The 15129-nt window shown below is 23.7% G+C and overlaps 5 protein-coding genes across 5 annotated transcripts; 3 read left to right on the plus strand and 2 right to left on the minus strand.

Annotated features, from left to right (window-relative positions):
* Positions 1-889: 889 nt before the first annotated feature.
* PCHAS_1411700 (ATP synthase subunit gamma, mitochondrial, putative) lies at positions 890-2105 on the plus strand (the record flags this gene model as incomplete). The annotated part of the gene is made up of 3 exons (XM_016799573.1): positions 890-1696; positions 1817-1906; positions 2052-2105. The coding sequence occupies 3 exons, from the start codon at positions 890-892 to the stop codon at positions 2103-2105; spliced, it is 951 nt and encodes a 316-aa protein (XP_016654846.1).
* A 1675-nt stretch (positions 2106-3780) lies between these two features.
* Positions 3781-5172, plus strand: PCHAS_1411800 (AP-1 complex subunit mu-1, putative; the record flags this gene model as incomplete). The annotated part of the gene is made up of 1 exon (XM_016799574.1): positions 3781-5172. One exon carries the CDS (start codon positions 3781-3783, stop codon positions 5170-5172), a length of 1392 nt encoding a protein of 463 aa, XP_016654847.1.
* A 1161-nt stretch (positions 5173-6333) lies between these two features.
* Positions 6334-7906, minus strand: PCHAS_1411900 (26S protease regulatory subunit 7, putative; the record flags this gene model as incomplete). The annotated part of the gene is made up of 2 exons (XM_734022.2): positions 6334-7527; positions 7838-7906. The coding sequence occupies 2 exons, from the start codon at positions 7904-7906 to the stop codon at positions 6334-6336; spliced, it is 1263 nt and encodes a 420-aa protein (XP_739115.2).
* A 2450-nt stretch (positions 7907-10356) lies between these two features.
* Positions 10357-11808, plus strand: PCHAS_1412000 (conserved Plasmodium protein, unknown function; the record flags this gene model as incomplete). The annotated part of the gene is made up of 1 exon (XM_733181.2): positions 10357-11808. The coding sequence occupies one exon, from the start codon at positions 10357-10359 to the stop codon at positions 11806-11808; it is 1452 nt and encodes a 483-aa protein (XP_738274.2).
* A 937-nt stretch (positions 11809-12745) lies between these two features.
* Positions 12746-13207, minus strand: PCHAS_1412100 (cytochrome c, putative; the record flags this gene model as incomplete). Its single annotated transcript, XM_730332.2, has 1 exon — positions 12746-13207. One exon carries the CDS (start codon positions 13205-13207, stop codon positions 12746-12748), a length of 462 nt encoding a protein of 153 aa, XP_735425.2.
* Positions 13208-15129: the final 1922 nt, after the last annotated feature.

Consider the following 15129-nt stretch of genomic DNA (forward strand, 5'->3'; position numbering starts at 1 on the left):
ATCTAGTTTTTTCAAAAATACCTAATCTTATGGAATTAAACTAATCAATCTGCATAATATATTTATACATGAACATTTCATAAATCGCTATTTGAATAACCTGTTCATTTCAGGACAAGTATAATTCAAATCGTGGTTTAATAAGTATTGAAAACCCAAAAGTTTATTATAGCCAAAAAAAAAATTAATAACTTTTCCCTCCCTTTTATTTATATTATCATGTTGTCAATACAAAAAAACATATCCATGTAAGCATTATTTTTTTATGCATAAACTTTTAATTATTTGGTGAGCTTCACTCTATACAATGCGCCCAACAATCGAAGAAATAGTAAATAAAATATATAAACAAAAATGAAAAAAAAAAGAGAAATAACTAAAAAATTAAATATTATTTTTCATATTCATGTTCCAAAAAAAATTAAGTTTAAAAGCCAGAAAAATAATACAAATTAGTATAAAATAATTTGTGCACAATTTTTTTTTTTAAGATGTAATAAACACTGAAATAGCGGATGTAAACAAGTACTATGATATTATGCAGCACACTATATATTTTATTATAAACATACATATTTTTAATTTATTTTTTTAATTTTTTTCATGTTTTTTTTACATATTTTTATTGTTCCATGTGTTATATACGCAACGCAAAGAATTAACTTAAACACGTGAAAAAGGAAGAAACAATATTTTATTAATTTTTACACTTATTATTATTTAAAGGAAAAATAAAAAAAAGAAAATGCATTATGTTAATGCATAAGAATAAATTGTAACTTTTTTTTGCATACCATAGCTATACTTGGTATTTTCGATTTCTTATGCGTCCGCAATTTACAATTTGCCTAAACAGTAGGACTACTACACATACGGGTACAATATATTTATGAACAAGATGATGGAAACAGGCAGAATGGTCATGCGTGCGAAGATTTTCGCTTATAATAATATGATCCCTGAAATTGGGAAAAGAAATTTTGCTAGTGACAACTTAAGGTCTTTATCCCTTCGTATGAAATCAATTAAATCAATCCAGAAAATAACAAAGGCTATGAAGATGGTTGCTGCTTCAAAATTTAAAGGCGATCAAAGAAGATTAGAAAATTGTAAATACTTTTCAACACCATTAGCTGATATATTTAATAGATTAAACCAATTGGAAATCCATAAAAAAAACGAAGATTTAGCTATAATAGCTATATCATCAGATAAAGGTTTATGTGGTAGTGTAAATTCATCGATATCAAGAATATGTAAAAAGATTTTAGAAAATGATCAAATAGACAATGAACTTGTTAATAATATTTCACCAAATAAAATATCTTTATATGGAATAGGTGAAAAAATAAAATCCGCTTTAAGTAGATTACATAGTGATAAATTTGAAGCAGTGTATAGTGAATATAATAAGATACCAATCAATTTTATAACTTGTTCATATATTGCTGAATCTATTTTAAAAAAAAATCATACAAATTTACTTATCATATATAACAATTTTAAATCTGCTATTTCATTTGATACGAAAATTTTAAGTATTTTTTCCCAAAAGCAATTAAACAAAATTAACAAAAAAGAGTTAGCGACTTTCGAATTCGAACCTGAACTCGATTATATTTTTAAGGACGTTTATGAGTTTTATTTTACGTCCATAATATATAATTGCATAATTGAAAACCTTGCCTCTGAGCAGGTAATATAAACAAGGCTTTAAAAAATGGCAATACCTATTTATATATACAAACTAATATTAATGGATGCATATACAAACATTCATACAATTTTTTTATTTTTTTGCATTTCTACTTTGTAGTCTGCTAGAATGACAGCAATGGACAACGCCTCATCGAGTGCTACGGATATGCTCGGTGCTCTATCCCTAAAATATAACAGAGCCAGACAGGTATATATAAATCTGCACATTCCCCATTTAATAACTTTACACTTTTTCGTATTGTAATAGAATTACATAAAGGTAGAAAAATACATATAATTACCTATGTTACTGACATATATTCTTATTTTTCTTTCTTATTTTTTACCATCAGTCGAAAATCACCCTAGAACTTATTGAAATTATATCTGGTGCCAATGCCTTATAATTTATAAGCGAAATTTCCAGATAAAAATAGTGTATAGAATATACAAACACGTGGAATTTGTTTCATTTGGTTGAGAAAATAAAGACATACTAAATACTAAACCACATAGGAATATATTAATTTCTATAATTTTTATGTTTTTTTTCATTTTTTTTTATTTTTGTATACAATGTTTTTTATTTTTTGGAATTTTCACAAAACATAATTTAAACATAACATTCATGTTCCTACAATTATTGGGAGCATATGCCTCTCTTCAATTCGAAAATATAAAATAGGCAAATAGATAATGAAATTGAAATGGATCTATCTATTTCTTATATATACAAATTAAAATCATATTTTATGACACTCTTAATATATGAGTTTAGCCTTATTTTACATATATTTCTTTTAGAATATTCATTTGTCATTTTCAAAATTATCATACACTTTTATATAAAGGTACTAAAAAAGTATATGCTCGTATTATCCTTTATAAGAAATTATCAAAAAAATAGAATGCCGACTTTATAAATTCAATGCTAAGACCAGAATACATGAATGAAATAGTGAATAGGAAAGGGGAGTTCAATTTAATAAAATATAACAAAAATTAATAATTGGTGAAATAGTATATAAATCAAATACAATAGTATAGATCTTAAGAGGAAGCTCGCTACATTTCATTGTATTTTTATCTTCACCTATTAGGGTATTATAAATATATTTTTGTAAATTGATTATATAAAAGTATGGCCATATTTTTAGTTAATTAAAAAAGCATTTAGTCACAAATGCTCTGCTTTATTGTGGTAAACTATAAGGTATAATGAAGTATGAAAAAAAAATTATTAAACAAAAAATAGAAAAAATGAAATTAAAATAAAATAATCAAAGTATGCATTACTATAACATTCTTAATTTTATCGTTATTACTGATTTTTTTATTTATTTATTTTGGAAATTCCTAGATTGTTGCTTAGCTTAATTGCACTTATATATTTTATTTATATATATATGCATATTATTTTTTTTCTTTATATTTTTCATATTTTTTCATACTTTTTTTTCACACCTTTTCATATTTTTCTTATTTTTTTCATGTTTTTTTTTATTTTTTATAATTATTTATATTTTTAATATTTTTCTTTGTTTTTTCCATATACCTCAAATAAGTTTAATTCCCAACTCACGAAAAAATAAATATAAATAAATATGAAAATTTATTGTGGTTTCTTGTGATTTCCAAAAAGGGAAAAAGCATGGAAGCGTAAGCAATATATATATGATATTTATTTATTTTATATAATTATATCTTTAACGAATCAGTTCGATTCACAAAATATATTATATACCATACTAGGAAAGAGGCGAAAAGGGAAGCGCATTAAACGAGGTTGGGAAAGCTTACATATATATACACGAATGGTGTACATACTTATTCCTGCTTAGAAAATTAGCACAAAGAGATTATACTGAGCGGCAGGCACACGCATATTAAGAGTATTTAATTAGAATATTGAGAAATAAGTTCATACATTAGGTAAAAGATATATGATGTAAGGAAGTGGTCAAGAATATATACATAAATATGTATGTATATAGAAAAATAAAAAAAATTATAAAAAAAGTAGGAACATAAATAGAAAAATCCACACACAAAAAAAGAATTATCAAATACTTATTAAACACCATGGCATGTATTAGTGCGATTTTTATTATCGATTTAAAGGGGAAAGTAATAATAAGCAGAAATTATCGAGGTGAAATAAATGCAAATTTACTTGAAGTTTTTTATAACTGTGTAATAGATCAAGAAGATAATTTGATAAAACCTATCTTTCATGTAAATGGCATAACATATTGTTGGGTTGCTTATAATAATATATATATATTAGCAATAACCAAAAAAAATAGTAATGCAACATTAATAATTACTTTTTTATATAAATTAATACAAGTATTAAAAGATTATTTTAAAGTATTAGAAGAAGAAAGTATAAAAGATAATTTTGTCATTACTTATGAATTATTAGATGAAATGATAGATAATGGATTTCCACAATTAAGTGAAGTTAAAATATTAAGAGAGTACATCAAAAATAAAGCTCATCAATTAACTGTTAAAAATATAAAAATTCCTTCTGCTATAACAAATTCAGTATCTTGGAGGAATGAAGGAATCAAATATAAAAAAAATGAAATATTTTTAGATGTTGTTGAAAGTTTAAATATTATTATTTCATCTAATGGTACTGTTTTACGAAGTGAAATTATGGGATGTTTAAAAATGAAATCATATTTATCTGGAATGCCAGAATTGAAACTTGGATTAAATGACAAACTGTTATTTAACAAAAACTTAACCAACTTTTCAACTCTTGGCAATAATGGAAATAATAGTAATAATAATAATAATATGTCAAATAACAATTCCAATTCTGGTATTGCTTCGAGTAATGCCAATACACCAAATAATAATCGAACGAAATTAGTAGAACTAGAAGATATAAAATTCCATCAATGTGTAAGGTTATCAAAATTTGAAAATGATAGAACAATTTCTTTTATACCCCCTGATGGTATATTTAATTTAATGACGTACCGATTAAGTACTCATGTAAAACCATTATTTTGGCTAGATATAAATATATCAAAAAAATCACTCACAAAAATTGAATATATTGTTAAAGCGAAATCACAATTTAAAAATAAAAGTATTGCTAATAATGTAGAATTTCATTTGCCAGTTCCAGCAGATGTTGATTCACCACATTTCCAAACTTATATTGGTACTGTTAAATATTACCCTGATAAAGATATATTATTATGGAAAATTAAACAATTTCAAGGCCAAAAAGAATATATTATGAATGCCCAATTTGGATTACCATCAGTTGTATCGAATGAAAATAAAGATGTATATTATAAACGACCTGTAAATGTTAAATTTGAAATCCCATATTTTACTGTTTCAGGTATAACTGTACGTTATTTAAAAATTATTGAAAAAAGTGGTTATCAAGCTTTGCCTTGGGTTAGATATATCACACAAAATGGTGATTATCAAGTTAGAATATCCTGAACAGCTAATTGGAACTTATCAAAAATTATGATAGCAAGTTATTCCTTAAAAAAATCAAAATCAAGTACATCCAGGACGATAAAAATGTACATCGCTTTTTTCGTAATGTGTAACTGACGAATGATGAAAGTAATACCTAACCCGACGCAACAAATCCGACAATGTGAATAACAGAGATCATCCTTTTATTTCAAGAATCTACAATTTTTCGTTAAATAATTCCCTCTCTTTGATATATGTATAATATTAACAAGGGGGCAAGGGACAATGTGATTCATTTCTTATCCCCTCTACATATATGGATGTACATATATAAAGAGAGAAATTTCAATAATGTACCAGTTTGGTTCTTTTTTGCATCAAAAATTGTTTCCTAATCGTTTACACCTACATATGCATATTGAATAGCTTTTTTCCTTTTTTTCTCTAAACTTAATTTTTTTTTTTTGAACATAATAAAATACGGTAAATAATTTTTGGTTCTTTTACTTAATTTTGAATTTTTATTAACCCACAAACTATGCACAAATATATAGTGCATCGAGGCATAAACCTGTCGACAATTTTTTAAGATATCTCTACACACAATTTTGTTACTATAAAGTTATTCCATTTATTAATAATTTATCTTTACCTTTCTTTCCAATTATGCATACTACTATTAAGTGGTATTATGCCAATATATGGCCAATTTAATTAGGTCATAGTTTGCATACATATTTATATAGAGGATGGATTAATTTTTTTAATCAAATCATCCACCCCTGAAATGTTTGAACAACCTAATTGTTTAATATATATTTTTTAGATACTATAAAAAATCAAATTTTTTAAAGTTATCGCATAAAGTATACGATAAAAAAATGATAAAAATGATAATATAAAATAAATGATATCTATATGCATATATTCGTAAAAATTAATTTTTATTTAACAATATAAAGCGGAATATATAAAGAGTAAAATTTTCTAGTGGCCATATGCATGTATTAATAAAAATTTGATAATCCACAGATATGCCCTTTAATCTTGGAAATGGTATATTCACATAGCTAGGCTTTGTTTACTAATTATAAGAATAAGGACAAATTGTGCAGGCCCTTTCTCTTTTATTTCATTTTGTGGACATATACATATATTGTCAACAATATTCAGTACCATTTAATTATACACCATATATTTTCCAGTTGCCGAAAATTGTTTGCAACCGTGTATAACTTTATTGATTGCAAGTAATAAATCTTTTTCAGTAATTGTTTTTCTCCTTGCTCTGATGGCAAACATTCCTGCCTCTGTGCATACACTTCTAATATCTGAACCTGTGCTATTAGGGCATAATCTTGCTAAAAGTTCAAATCTTACATCTCTACTCATGTTCATAGTATTAGCATGTATTTTAAAAATATGTGTTCTTCCTTCAAGATCGGGTAAACTAAATTCAATTTTTCTGTCAATTCTACCTGGTCGAACTAAAGCACTATCTAATGTATCTGGCCTATTAGTTGCCATTATAACTTTTATATTACCTCTATTATCAAAACCATCTAATTGATTTACTATTTCAAGCATAGTTCTTTGAACTTCATGATCTCCATGAGCACTTTCATCTCCTCTTGACCCTCCAATAGCATCTACTTCATCAATAAATAAAATACATGCTTTTTTAGATTTAGCCATTTGAAATAATTCTCTAACCAGTCTTGCTCCCTCACCTACATATTTTTGAACTAATTCTGAACCTATAACACAAATAAAACATGCATCTGTTCTATTTGCAATAGCTCGAGCTGTTAATGTTTTTCCTGTACCTGGAGGCCCGTAAAGTAAAACACCCTTGGGTGGGTCAATACCTAATGTTACAAATCTCTCAGGTTGTAATAAAGGCATTTCAACAACTTCTCTTAATTTTTCTAATTGTTCTTTACATCCACCAATATCATTATATGTTATATCTGGTTTTTCTTCAACAGTCATCATAGTAACACTAGGATCTATTTTTGGAGGTAATAAAATTTGAATTTTATACTTTGTTCTATCAACTCCAACTCTCATACCTTCTTCAATATCACTAGGTGCCACTTTATCGCCTAAACCGACAACAAATTTTGCTATTTGTTTTACATTTATTATATATTTTGTTTGATCTGTATCAGAATTTATTATCTTTGTGCACCTAGCTACTTGTAATGGTTGTTCTTCATTTAACATTTGTTTATCTAATTGCAAATCCCATTGATTTGGCAAACATAATCCTGTATCGCTTTCCCTTACCCCACATAGCTTATTAATGTTAGTAAGTAATCCAGTAATGTCAGTTTCTACTTTTTTTATACTTTTTGAATATGGTCCTGAACCCTATAAAAAAAAACAATAAACGAGGATTTATAAGGATAAAGAATCATAATGATAAGTAGTATTGAAAGAAAAAAGAATGGGGGGATTTTATATAAATTTAATATGATATAATCGATGAAAGCACAATAAATCGAGGCTCCCCATATACAAACACATTTATCATTCTCTCTATGCATATGTATTTCACTTAAGGAATAGTTTCCATAAAAAAAAACATGGATACACACTAAGCAAAGCAAGAAAATACGCATATCTATATAAGTATATAAATATATAGATGGAATTATTATGAAGCTCGCTCTTTCCTTACATATGATTTCAAAATGTTTATATCCTCATCATCTAATGGTTTGGACTGAGTAGTTGGTTCTTCTTCCATATTCAATTAAACAAGTGCACGTAAATTTTGAAAACCAAATATATTTTATCTTAATATTTTGAAGAAAAATATATGAAAATATAAACTGATTTATAATATTTTTCTTAACAAAAATTTACGTTTATATTATCCAGTATAAACAGAAACAATGCATTTATTATTATCTATTCATTGGAATTTTATTTGAAAAAAATAATAAAATAAAAACAAAAGAAAAAAAAGGATTTAAAAATTTATCTGCTAATAAATATTCCATAAATACAATAATAGCCAAAGCTAAAGAAAATGTTTCAGTTGATACATATTGTAAGCATATTATTATTCAAAAAATTAATTAATGCATATATATATTTTAAGTTAAAAGGCGTAATTTCATTTCACACTCGGGGAGTAAAAATAAAATAAATTAAAAGTGTAATAAAAAGGGGTAATCTGTAATAATATTTTATTTGCTTATTCTTCTATTATAAAAATAACTAAATTGTAATAAAAGGTGTACATTCATATTTTTTTTTAAAGAAAATTAAATCACAATACTAAAAGTCTTTAAATTGTAAAGCATAAAAAAAAGTATGTGTCAATATACATATATTATTATAACATATATATATGGAATCTTACAAACCGACATATTTATTAATACCTAAAATAATTTTTTAATTCTAACAAATGATTTAAAACGATGTGAATTTATAAAGCATTCCAAAAACAACACTTACTATTATTTTGTACCACCCAAGCATTTTATTACCCCCTTTTTATATCATTACAAAATTTACAAAAGATATATACATATGTGCTCATTCATCCATTTTATTGTTCATATTAAAAGCATTTGTCCAAAGTATATAAAGAAGTCACATTTTAATAGTATCATGACTTCATATAAATATAACACAATCTTACACTACTACATAACAAATGTAGCACAAATATGTATAAAGTTTGAAATAAAGCCTTATAAATATACGATCTTAATATAAGCTTTAGTAGTTTGCGGTATAAATAATGTAGCACCTTTTCCATAGTCCATTTACCATATCATTTTTTACATTTTCTTATGTTTTTATGAAAAAAGAACGTTGACACTAAAAAATATCCCATTTTAATAAATACGTAATAACCCATTTCAAATAGCGTCTATTAAGCATTTGATATATACCTGTATCTTATATTCTTATGAAATTCATTTGGCTATTACCATAAGATGATAAACAAAAGGAAAAGACCAGTTTTAATAAGAAATAATGCGTTATATATTTCATTTATATGCTTCATTACTTACATTTTAAAGGAACATATTTTTTATATATAATGTAAGTTAACCATTTTTAGAGACAAATATATTTCTATGCCATAGCATAAATAGTTGTACTTACTATGGGCAATTGCTATAGGAAAACCTTGTTTTATTATATCGATTTAAAGACAAAATTATTTTGTTTAGCTTTTTATAATATATATTAGCCATAATTTGGGCCATTTCCATGTATAATTAGTGTAAAGATTTAATTGAGCGAATATAATTACGAATAATGTGTTTAATAGACCAATTATTCACATAAAAATATATAACACATTTTTGCTGCAATAAATATTCATGACAAAGGAAATAAATGCGTTTAGAGAAAAAATATATATTCCTTTAAATGTAACATAAGAAAATATATATTATATAATTTTAGCAATCATTATAAATATTATTTTCCTTTTTATTCTCATATGGATATTAAGTTCACAAAATTCACAAAGTTCACAAAGTTCACAAAGTTCACAAAGTTCGCAAAGTTCGCAAAGTTCATAAAGTTCATAAAATGGCATTTGCGTGCGCATTAAATTTAAAAAAAAATTTATGATAAAACAAATATAAAAGTATTTTATTTATGTGAAATTCTTTTTAATTTTTGTACTCCTTAAATAATTATAATTTGATGAAATTATATTTTTATTAATCATTATTAATTGCTAATCATTAAAAATATGTTTTGTATGGAAATAAATATTGATTTATCGTATTGCCCACATATATATAAATATATATAATATATATATATAAAAATTATAATATATATGCATATAAATATATATATTTTTTAAACATAAATTTATTTTGTATATTTTATAATTTTTTCATATATTATTGTGTTATTATTTTTATTATATTATATATTTTGTTTTAAGTTTTATTTCTTTTATATTATAAATTTGTTATAGTTCATAAAAAAAAAAATAAATTATCCCTTTTGTTCGCTTTCCCATTTTTGTACTTAAATAATTTATTAATTTATACTTTTTACATTTATATATCCAGTAAATTTATGTTGTCGTTGGTATATCATATTTGTATTAAAATTTTAAATAATATGGAACACCAAATAAAGTTCCAAATATAATAAAATAAAAAACATAAGGAAAAAAAATAAAAAAACGCGGGAACACGCAATATATGTATGCATGGATATAATAAGATGATAAATAATAATTTCTACAATGATAAAAAACCCCCTGTAGATATATATGATGAGCAAAATTATAATACTGTAGATTGTGTCACTAAAAATGAAAAAATGGATCATCAAACTTTAGAAAATAATAATTACGATAACTCAGTACATAAATCATGTGAGAGTACCTGTGTTAAAAATCAATCCTATAACGAACATTTTGAAGCTAATGAAAATTCAGAAATAAATAAAATGGAATTTGAAGGCATAAATAAAAACAGTAATACTGTGGAAGATGATAAAAATAAACCAATAAATGCCAAAGTAGGTGAAAACAATTTGGATGAAGATTTATCTAATGAATCCATTACCAATGAGGATAAGTTGGGTGAAGAAAAAAATGTATGTGATAGCAATATCGCTAACGAAACAGAAGAAAATGAAAATGATAATCTAAGCTTAGGTGAAGAAAATAAAGGCGATGAAAGTACGGTTAAATTTGAGGATGCTGATAATGAAGAAACTAAAGTGAATTCAGAAACGATAATAGAAAATAATGATATAAAAAATGTATTCAGTGTTTTCAAATTAGGTAATAATAAGATTCAATCAATAAAAGCTTTATGCCAAGATTATAAAAATAATTTAAATAAACGTCTTAAAGAAAAAATGAGAAGATTTAATTCATTTATAAATTATAATAATGATAATAATTTTATGGATAAACATATAAAAGTTGGTTATATTAATGATATTGATAAAATGGATGCTTTAAAAAATGAAAGAATGTCTAGATTGTTTTTATATATTGATGATATTAATAAGTTACAAAAAACATTAAAAGATAAACAAAATAACGATTCAAATTTATTAGAAGATGATAAAAAAGAAGAATTTTATGATTCTAATGAAAATATAGAAGACTTTTTTATTTTTGATCGCCCATTTTCTAATGCAAGTAATGTAGATAGTATGTTTACAGAATGTGCAAATTCCTCATTTCTTAGAGATGATGTAAGTAGTGATAATATATTAGACGAAGGAATAGGAAAACCAAATGAAGATTGTAATAGGCTCAACTTATTTGGTAATTTTTCTTTCAAAAATCACTGTATGCTTAATATTAATAAAAATTTATCTTCAATTTATGATTCTACTCCCATGATTATAAAAAAATTCGCACAAAAAATTAATTCATATAATACCATGAAAAAAGACAATGATAATATTAACAGTGATAAACATAATAATGACAATAAACCCAAAAATGCTCATCTCCCTCCCGAACTTAGAGATAATCCAAATTATTACTATGGAAACTTTGTATATGGTCAAAATGAAAACTACGATGCATATATTCAATTCCATTGTGATAAATGGCAAGAAACTATATATGATACTGTAGAAGTCAATAGTCTGGATTTGAATTTTAATAGGCTAAGTTGCAATATAATGTAATTTTTTTCCTAATAAGAAAGGAAATATATAATGAAATATTCGAACTTTTCAAAATATTTCAATTTTTGTTTTTATATATTCATTTGAAGTAAAATCGTAGAGAGAATCCATAAATAAATTCAATTATCATCATAGTATTATTCATAAAATTATTTTCGTTTTACAACGATAAAATATACTATGATAGTTTTTTTATCCAACCTAAATTATTTTTGAATTTTATTATATGAATTCCGTTTCATTTTCTTTTGTTTTGTATTAAAAAAAAAAAAAAAATCAAAAATGCATATAACAAAACATGATAATTTTTATTTTGTCCTAAAAAAACATCAATTATCTATTTTGTTATTTTTTTTATATATTTTTTTCATACATTAAGAGCTAAATGCCCTTATTTTTATTAATGCATTTAAACTTATAATTAAAATTAACTATAATTATTAAATCGCATTTTATAATTTATCGTCAATATATTAAAAGATAAAAAAGGTGTTGTCTTTATTACTTTATTATTGTAATTATCATGACAATTATTTTATATATGCTTACAAAAACAGATTAATATATATAATGCATTATATGGTTAAATACGAAAAAAGACATTGCCATGTTTTGCTTATTTTACATGTAATAGAATATAGAATACCATACAATTTTATATATATTAAAATGTTCATAACTTTAAATTATGTGTGCAAACAAAATATTTAAAGAAGATAAATATTACATAAAAAATTATTGAAGGCCATGAAAGTCTTCAAATATTAAAAGGGGCCCACACATATACTTGCATTTAAAGACGATAGTATTATGGGCTTATCAAATGAATAAAAAAAATAAAATAATAGGCACATATATATAATAAAGCAAATGGTACATTATATTGCCGGCCACAAATTATTATCTCTATATATACTACATTTATGAAAATTAACTATTATTTTGATTTATTGGAAAATTTTTTGATTATTTCTTGGCCGTGAGGGTCATCATAAGTTAGTGTTTTTAAATAATGAACAATGTCAACTCTATCTTGAAAATTTGCGATTCCTTTAAAGTTCATACCAATATTTGCCTCAACAAACTGTTTTGGATTTCTCATATATCTCATTAAATTTACATCATTCCATATAATCCCCGATGTTTCCATATCTGGTGAAACTTGAAATGGTGAATTCCCTTTGCTCATTCCTGCTGTTCTATTATATACATTGAATAAAGAAGGGCCCCAACTGGTAAATCCTGAATTGGTTTGGCTATTATCTGGTGCTATTGAATGACATTGTTTACAATGTTTTTTGAAAAGTTTTTCACCTTTAACCTTGTCTCCCGGGGGCAATACAAAATTAGCTTGAAAATCATCATCATCTATATCCTTTTTATTTTTAAATAAATTCATTATATGCTTTATATCTTTTCATATATATCTATTTTTTATGCCGTATTTTTATTTTTAATTTAATATATTCGATTGAATAAGTTGCAGAATTTCGTTTTCTCTTTTACTTTACAAGTATAATTTAAAAAAAATAAAAAATATATGTGCATATTAACTTTTTTCTCTTATTGATACTTATATTAAAACTATGATATGTTTTTATTTTTTGTATTATTACAAAATAAAAACTCTAACTTAAAGCGAAAGAATAAAATTGATTAAATATGTAAAAATTTTTACAATAAATTAATGCCACTGTAATAATGTTTAATGCATTATCATTTTATTTTAACCATACATTGGGATTGCTATACAATCAAAATGTATACCTATAAAAAACTTATTAAAAATCCATAACAATATCGTAGAATTAACCAAGTTATTTATATAGTATATTATCGAAATAAACATACATATAAATATCAATATGTTTGTTTTTCGTTAAATATGAATAGTACACACATATTTATTGAATACCAATTTTCTCGAATTATAAAACCTATCTTATGTACACATATAATTGCTTTCAAAAATATAAAAACCCTTTTTAATAAATTTATATATCTTAACTAAAAAAAATGTCGCACAAATTATTAGACCAATTTTATATTTGATTAATATATCATTTTACTTTTCATGTTTTATACCAAAAATTGGGTGTAAAACACATTAGAGCTTAATATTACAAGTTTATTAATTTATCATGTAAACACTAATCCATTGTTTTATTCAAATAAAAAACAAAATTTTCCTTTTTATGTTTAGAACTACCATAGTAACTTGTTTTTTATACCCCAACAAAAAGTTATAAATTATTTTACTATTGTAAATATATTATCAAAAAAAATGGATACCTTTGTTTTCATGCTAAATATATCTAATATTCCATCTTAATTAAATATAACCAAAAGTATAATTTTCTTCATTATTTAGAATTGAAAAGATATAATTAATAACTAATTTATTGCTTTGATTGTTTTTTCGTTTTATTAATTTTACATATATTGAAATGCCCAACTAACAAAATAGTTATATTAGCAAAACGTTGTTGTAGAATATTACCATATGTGAAATGCATTAAAAATGTAAGAGATTTTCTTTCAGCAATTTTATATTATATATATGTAGTTTAAAGTATGAACTTTTTATAGTATAATAATTATACATATGAAATTGTGGGGATGTTCTTTTTAAAGCTAATCAATATGTATAGTTTTATTAAAGGTAAAGAAATAGAATATATATAATAATAATATAAAGGGAAAATTGTGTACTTATTTATTAACAAATTATTAGGATAAATATAATTAGCATTCGTCATATATAATATATAATTGCCTATTGAAATATATACCCTTAGTGTGATGTATAGGTAAATTTATAAAAATTATTTATATAATAATCGCTTCAAAAAAAATAATAAAAAAGGATATTATAAAGGGGATGAATTAATTTAAATATTTTATAATATAATGTAATCCAATATTTTAATTTTTCTATTCATATGTAATAAATCATATATACTATGCTATACTTATATTACGGATTTTATATAAATTTGTACTTATAAATGCATGCTAAATAAAAAAATTAATTATATAAAAATAGAAAAGGGGGGAAGCGCTAAATAATAATTTTAAAATTAAATAGAAATTAATTATCAAATAATTAACTAGGTATACATTTAAAATATAGAGAGAGCTGTGATATTATTTTTTTTATAGAAATATATATATGTTTTTAAGGACCGATTTATTAAAAAATAAATTTATTTAACTATATTGTATTATGCCGTGGTATTTGCTTTTTTAACCGTGTTATATATAATATATATTTAATATATATATTTTTTAATGCTAACATATCTTGAATATGTACAAATG

The sequence above is a fragment of the Plasmodium chabaudi genome (assembly GCF_900002335.3).
Source record: "Plasmodium chabaudi chabaudi strain AS genome assembly, chromosome: 14".
Taxonomy (NCBI): Eukaryota; Apicomplexa; class Aconoidasida; order Haemosporida; family Plasmodiidae; genus Plasmodium; species Plasmodium chabaudi.